This window comes from Phaseolus vulgaris, chromosome 5 (genome assembly GCF_051622355.1).
Source record: "Phaseolus vulgaris cultivar YP4 chromosome 5, ASM5162235v1, whole genome shotgun sequence".
NCBI lineage: Eukaryota > Viridiplantae > Streptophyta > Magnoliopsida > Fabales > Fabaceae > Phaseolus > Phaseolus vulgaris.
In genome coordinates, this window is record NC_143502.1 from 5,017,168 (window position 1) to 5,025,363 (window position 8,196).

General features: G+C 32.3%; 1 protein-coding gene across 1 annotated transcript; it reads left to right on the forward strand.

The window, feature by feature from the left end:
• The first annotated feature begins 2,001 nt into the window (after positions 1 to 2,001).
• NANA (Eukaryotic aspartyl protease family protein) lies at positions 2,002 to 5,602 on the forward strand. Its single transcript, XM_068643219.1, has 2 exons — positions 2,002 to 3,026; positions 4,469 to 5,602. Exons 1-2 carry the CDS (start codon positions 2,332 to 2,334, stop codon positions 5,289 to 5,291), a joined length of 1,518 nt encoding a protein of 505 aa, XP_068499320.1. The 5' UTR covers positions 2,002 to 2,331; the 3' UTR covers positions 5,292 to 5,602.
• The last annotated feature ends 2,594 nt before the right edge of the window (positions 5,603 to 8,196 follow it).

Genomic DNA, 8,196 nt, shown 5'->3' on the forward strand with positions numbered 1-8,196 from the left:
AATTAATTATAAAAAAGAGTAATACAAATAATTGAAATTTTATGACAATTACAACATCTATTATTTTTATTTTTATTATTTTTATTTTTAGAATTGTTGGGAGGAAAATTATCTCATGAATTTGAATGAATGAACGAGAGAGAAAGAAAAATTGAACAACAAAATAAGAATGTTTCGAATGACCAAATAAAATAAAGAAGAAGATGAGTTTGTTATAGTGTGTAATAAACAAATGTTGTGTTGATGAGTTTGTTTGTTCCTTGATGATGAGACTGAAGATATTACATGCATGACGACCACATTGCAAATATGGTGCATGAAGCGCTTAATCGGTTACATTTTAACACATAATCAATTACCACTCACACGGTAACATATTATGCCTTTTATTGTAATTAATTACACATATATTTGAATTATGTAGGACACTTAATCAATTATGCATTCACCTTGTTTATAATTACGAATATTATTCTCTTTACCTAAAAATATTGGTTGAAAATATTTAATCTTATATTATTTTTTAATTACAAATTTCAAAAAATAATAATTACATAAATATATATACTTTTAATTATAAATATTATTCTTTATTTGAAACGAATTCTAAATATATATCAATAAACATATATATATATATATAAATATTTTTTTATTTTAATTGAAATTCTTCCCAATTTCATAATATTTCGATCAATTAATAAAAAACACAATTGTTTTTACATTTCACCAAAATTTTTTTTACTCAAAATGTACTAACTTTTCACACATTTTCTCCACCAAATAACATAACTTTTAATTCTCTTTTCTTTCATTTTTCACTCTCATCCTTGTCCAAAGAAAGTGTAAGAGTTTACACAATTAAAATTGATAGTAAGACATTTTTTATGTGAAAAAAATACGAGAAAAGAACATAAATTATCATCTTAAATTAAAATTTAATTTGTAAGTCTTACGGATTTAAGTTACAGTGTTATATATAATTTAAATAATACAATAATTTTTTAAAAACTATCCTTTTATTCAAGGTTTCAATTTAAAAAAAAAATAAAAAAGGGCTCGTAGATTCACCATAATTGGTTCAATTAAACCCCACACTTTTATTATTATCAGATAAATTAGACCCATTCCAAACACTAACACTGCCACTTGAATTTTAAAACTTTCAATTAAGGGAAGATGGCTCCAACTTTTACGTAAGGTTATAATTGACAATCTAAAACTGTTTTCAAATTTGAAGTCTAAAAGAAACGAATACCCATTTTTTTCACTTGAATTTCCTCAACAAAATAATGCCTATTATAATACTCTAAAAAAGGTAAATTAACACAACCCTCTCAATTTCGTGGGCAAGACCAACAAACTAATAAAAATGGCATTACAAAAAAAGGAAAACCAAAAACCTCTAACTTAAAATAATATCAAAGGTGGTGGTGGCAACTAAACCAGCATCCAAAAAATAGTTAGCACTGCAAAAACTCTGCACCAATTATGGAAGCCAACGAAGACAAAACCCCAAAAACAAATAAGCAAAAAACGACGTGGACGTTGAGAGCATGAGAGAGAGAAAAAGCCACCCACAATACAACAAACTAATACCACCACAAAGTAAATCACAAAAACACTCATAATAATTATAATAATAATAATATTATTATTAATAATAATAATAATATATGATCAAATATAGAAGAAGTAATTTAATCCCTTTACATGTTAACACATTCAATCATTGATATAAAAATCACACGACAACTGTTTTTTTAATTGATTCACAATCTAAACTCGGTTTGACTAATGTTGTATAACTATTTAACTCTAGAATAAATTTAATGTTTGAATATTCAAATATTTACTTTAGATCCTGTAAGAGTCCTTTTTTTTAAATGTTTTGTTAAATATTTCATCATTTAAAAAACAATTTTGGATAATATTTTTACTATAAAAATAAAATATGTGAAGGGTGGTTATGAATATATATATATAGGCAAAAGGCTATGAGCCCCAAAGGAAGTGTTACGAAAACAAAGGTGCTACCTTGAAAAGCCATTCTCGTATATGATTATGCCATCCTAGTAAAATGGACCCATCTTCACCAAAACCAGCTCAATCTCATTCTCCCTCACATTTCTAGCCCCTTTATTCTCCCCCTCTCGTTCATTCATTCCTTCACAACCCCATTTTCATCAACCACCCATTCTTCAAACCAAAACCAAACACAAAACCACAAACACAAACACAAAAGCACACATTGTGTCAAAACACATTACCATTTCATTACTACCATCTTTCTCATTATCATCATCATCAATATATCACATTACACAATTGATGGGGAGGATAATGCAATGGAACACCAACAACATGTTTAAGCTTTCGATTCTCCTCTCTTTCACCCTTTTCCTGTTTCTCCTCCCTGCGCCGGTTCACGGCACCAGCCTCGAGCTGCTGCACCGCCACCATGACCGCTTCACCGGCGGGGAGTTGGATCGGGTCGAGGCCTTCAAAGGGTTCGTGCAGAGGGACAGCGTGCGGCGCCTGCAGATCAACCAGAGGTTGGGAATTAGCGCCGACTACGACAACCGTAGGAAGGCCACGGAAACGGAGCCGTCTGAGGTGGAAATGCCGTTGCTCACGGGGCGTGACATGGGCATCGGAGAGTACTTCGTGGAGGTTAAGGTGGGCTCTCCGGGGCAGCGGGTCTGGCTCGCCGCCGACACCGGCAGCGAGTTCACGTGGTTCAACGCCGTGATGAAACAGAAGAATGAGACCCCACACAAGAGGCACAAGAAGAAGCGTGCGCGTCGCGCGAAGAAGCACCACCACAAAGGGTCGAAGAAGCACTCGAAGAAGAAGAGCAAGAGTCACAAGAAGAGCGATCCCTGCAATGGGGTGTTCTGTCCGCACAAGTCTCAGAGCTTTAAATCTGTGACATGTTCTTCCAGAAAGTGCAAGGTTGACCTCAGCGAGCTTTTCTCCTTGACCAGTTGCCCCAATCCTTCTGATCCTTGCTTATACGATATCAGGTTTCGTCAAATTCCTCTCCTTCTTGTTTCTTTTCGTCACCATGGACAATCTCATGTTTACATTTTCTTGTCAGATTTAGAGTTTTATTATAACAATATGCATTGCTGTTTAATGAATGTTCTTTGGTGGAGAGAAATTGTAACTTTGATTACAAACCAACAATGCAATGATGTTATATGTTCGTGTAAGTTTTCTTCTTTCATTGATTGGGTGGGGTGAAAAAGTTTTTTTATTTTATTTTCTGTTTCGTTTCTTCATTCTGGAGTTTTGGTGGAAATAATTAATGGGGTTGTTGTGGAAAGATGGCAGGAATGGGGCACCGGGTTTTTCCCTCTTTTATTTTTTTCTAGAAAAGAAAAAGGAGATGAGGCCTTGTGATATCTTCATTCTGGAAAGGAGTTGGTGATGAACAGGGTGAGATGAAAGTGGCTAGTTTTTTAGAATGGTGGATTAAAGTTAGAATCATTGTAAAAAGAAATGTTTTATGTTTGACTGTGATTTGAATGATTTTTTTTTTAATATCTACTGAAGAAAAAAATGAATTGGAGGGTGGGGGAGAAATTAATGGCTGTCTTTTTTGGACCTGAAATTCAGTTTGTGTCTGTGTGCGAGTGAGATGGGTAATTAAAGAGGGTGGAAAGGTATGTCCTTTCCAAAGTAATATTAAGATGTCTAGTTTAATTTTGATAGATAGCACAAAATATTTGGAATGTTTTTTCTTCTGAAAGAGATTTAAGTTTCATTTATTTATAGTTATTATTAGGTATGGCATGAATCAAGGCACAAATTTGATCTTTATGATTTGTTAATAATTGAGCCTTGGTGGTTGTTTGGTTTAAGGTTCAAATGATACTATTTGTTTCACAAGACCATTTTATGATTTTGGGTACTTTAAGTTTTGACACATCATTATCCTATTAGCTCCACAACTTTAAGGAGCAGTTATAAGAAGAGAACATTACTAGTCCAGCAAAGCATTTAAAGTTGTGAAAGGAGGGAGTGGACATTTATAACAAGCCTCCTGTTTTATGGCCATCATAGCCAAAGATCTAAATGTGCTAGGCTTGTTTGCTTTCTTTAAGAAAAGAAAAATCTTGGGGTTACTAATTAACAAAAAGGTACCCCTCATAAACAGACACAAGCACAAAAAGTGGCATGCTCCTGCTGGTGAGCCAGCAACCATTGTTTCCAGCATCCAACCATGGTTATAAATGAGAATTAATGTTAGTAGGTGAGCATCACATGACCCACATTTCTGTATCCAAGGCATGAGTCTCTGCCTGCTACCACACCATCACCACCCCATCTACATAGCTTTTCACTTTAATTTTTTAAATCAGAGTGAACCCCTCTTCAATTATAAGGACTCTCCCTATGATTCATTTTTGTTTTCTTGCCTACAATGCTCAATTATTGACATTTCTGATCTTATCATTGACAGCTATGCCGATGGATCATCTGCAAGGGGGTTCTTTGGCACTGACAGTATCACATTAAATCGCGTAAATGGGAAGCATGAAAAACTGCATAATGTCACAGTTGGGTGCACAACAGAAATGCTAGATGGGGTAAACTTCAACGAGGAAACTGGCGGCATATTGGGGCTAGGCTATGCCAAGGACTCGTTCATTGACAAAGCTGGTGGTAAATATGGTTCCCAGTTCTCCTACTGTCTTGTTGACCATTTGAGCCACAGAGACGTCTCTAGTTATCTAACACTTGGTGGCTATCACAGAGCCAAATTGATGGCTGAAATGAAAAAAACTGATCTCGTTCTGTTTCCTCCATTCTATGGTGTGAATGTGGTAGGCATCTCAATTGGGAACGAAATGCTGAAAATCCCATCTCATATTTGGGATTTCAATGGTCAAGGAGGCGCCATAGTTGACTCAGGCACAACCCTGACTGCTCTACTTACCCCAGCCTATGAGCCAGTTTTTGAGGCTTTGACCAAACCCCTAGCCAAAGTGAAGCAGGTCATTGCGCAAGAATTTGGCTCTTTGGACTTTTGCTTTGAAAATGAAGGGTTTGATGAGATTGTAATGCCAAGATTAGCCTTCCACTTTTCAGGGGGAGCAAGGTTTGAGCCACCAGTGAAGAGCTACATCATTGATGTGGCACCCCAAGTGAAGTGCCTTGGAATTGTGCAAGTAATGGGTGAGAATGGTGTCTCAGTTATAGGCAATATCATGCAGCAAGACCATCTCTGGGAGTTTGACTTTGCAAAAAACACAGTGGGGTTTGCTCCTTCTATCTGCACCTAGTTCTATTGATTTCCTCCAAAACATATATGCAACTAATTCCTTCTATCTGCTGCACCTATCTGCTTTTGTCAATGTGATTATTTCCCTTTCTTTCTCCATATTCACTCTTCTTCATTCCCTTCCGGACAGAAACAACTCACTAGGTGTTTTTCTTGTTCCAGTTCCAATTCCAATTCCAATTCCATTTTCATTCTTTTCATTTTCTATTTTTTCACCTTTGTAAAAATATTACGTGTAAAGATGTATCATACATCTAATTCAACTTATGATTAATCATACGTGGCTGGGCCACAGATTTCCATTAGATACAATTTCTTGCATTCACACTTCCATCTCTCTCATTTTACACTACCACCACTGCAATCATTTCTTCACATCCTCATCATAATACTATTTATACTTATTCTCTTTATCAAAGTGTTCTCAAACAATGTAATCAAAAACACATTTACTCTTATATAATTTATATTGAATATCAAAACAAACTCTCCTTTCTCTCTCTCTCTCTCCGTATATACTATCAATATTCAGAGATGAAATTTTCTAAAATAGGATTATTAAGGTTATTTATTGGATGTGAGATATGAAGAACAACACTTAATAAGAAGATAATTAGCATTGATCTCAAAGGAAGTCGACTAAATAGCAGCAAGAATAAAGAAAAAGATTGCGGCTAGAACAGTGAATTAGTTCTGAAATAAATAAACTATGCCTTTCAATAATAGAGAGATGTCGCAATCAAATGTTATTTTATGGTTTCAATTAAACTAATAAAGATAGTCAGCGTCAACATCATATATTATGTCGTGACAAAGTATATGTTTTTTTGTGTGTTGTGTAATAATTTGAAATAATGTAAGTGTACAATTCTGATATATTGTTAATCACTAAATTTTTCTAAATTTAATTTTAAAAATAATCATTACAATTTTATATAATAAATGTTAGTTGATGAGTATATGCCTAAATTTTAAATTTGCCTTTGTTTTTCCGGAAGGAAAGCTGAGTATATTATTTCTGAAAAAAAAATGCTATTGTCTATACAACATTGATGGAGTCCTTGTCTCAAAATACGATGTCGAAAGTATTAATTTAATTGTAAAAGTAAGAAATGTAAAGCAATGCAGTGAAATTGAAATAAGGAAATGAATGTAAATGATCAAAAATAATAAAATGGCTTGAAAATAAATGAATAAATTTGATCTAAGTTTGAGTAAAGTAAGTGTAAAGCAATTAAATATAAATTTAAAATATATGTATAAAGGATAAAAACTGTAAATAAATTAAAGATAAGCAAAATTAATAAGTAAAAAGAATGCATGAAAGATAAAAATGGCAATAACATTTATAAGTGTATTTTGAGGATAATACATATTCACTTCTTTTGAAGTTGGAAAAGTTTTTCATTACTATCAATGCAGAAATAATATTTACACCGGTTTTATGAGGCATTTTATATCGATCCTGGCACCAGTATTGTTTTGGACGTTGTAAAATGTGAATTATATATAATACCGGTTAAGTCACCGGTGTTATATGTGACCATATATTACACTGATTACTTGAGTCAACCGGTATAATATAGGGGCTTAAATGTGCAGTTGGTTTTCTCTCATTGAATTTTTTTATCTTATTTCTTCTTTGTGTGTTATTACTTCTCGTTCTTAATATTATGACCACCAATAACTACCTTGGGTACTTCTATTTATAAATTCTTATTGATAATTACTATTTTTAATGGACATATGACGTGTTTAATCTCTAATATATTTACATTATACAAATGAATCCAAATCTATTCTAATACTCAAATCCTAAGTCATATCCAAAAGTAGTAAGTTCATGTTATGTTACACCTGCTTAATGTTAATTGTCAATAACAATCACTTCTAACGTTAGTTTGTAAGAATACTCAAGTCAAAGTGGAGATTTTTAAGATTATGTCATGGCATAATCTTTATTTGCTTATCATACATTGGTAGTTACAAATTTGAGGAGTAAGTTCATGCAATCTTTGCATTTTCTCAATGTTGATAATGTTGATTCTTTTAGTCACTATTAATACTAGTTTTGAAGAAGATGAGTTAAGGTGGAGATTTGTGAGACTATTTCTTGGGATCTTTTTTTTTTTGAATCGTCCACTAAAACGTTCATTTTGTGATTGTGCATCGTTGATCGTGTTCAATTGTTGAAGTCATCCATCGATTATATATATATATATATATATATTTAATTATATGTGTTGGTTAGTTATAAGTTAATTAGTCATGTTAGCTATTTTTTTCAAGAGAATTCATATGTTTGAGTGTCTTGTAAAAGTTTGAACAATTATTAAAACTATGATAATTCTTCAATTGAATTTTTTAAATTTATAATTTGTTTATAAAAAATTCCATAGTTGTGAAATGACATGTTTATTTATAAATAATTTTTTCTTATTCTATTTTTATATTCTTTCTTATTTTGTGTTATGTTACTTCTCATTATTAATATCGTAATTACAAATATGGATCCTTCCATTTATGGATATGCATTGATAATTACTACTTTTAATAAATGTATGACATGTTGGATTTCTACTTTATATCAATGATTACAATTTATATCTAATAAATGTCGTTACATTCTATTTCTAATACTCAAACGGACACATATCTAAAAGTTATTTGTCTGTGTGTTTCATCAGCAACTGTAATATTTTAAACAAAAATTGAAGATCTCAATTTAATCTTGCATATATTATTTTATCATTTATACCTTCACGTAATTTTCATCCATCTTTACTTCAATTTGATCAAACTTACTTGTTGTCCTTTTACATCAATTTTATATTTTAAAGATAACAATAATATATAAGAATGTTAATACAAACTTAAAGATTTCTGTAAGAGAAAAAAAAAACTTA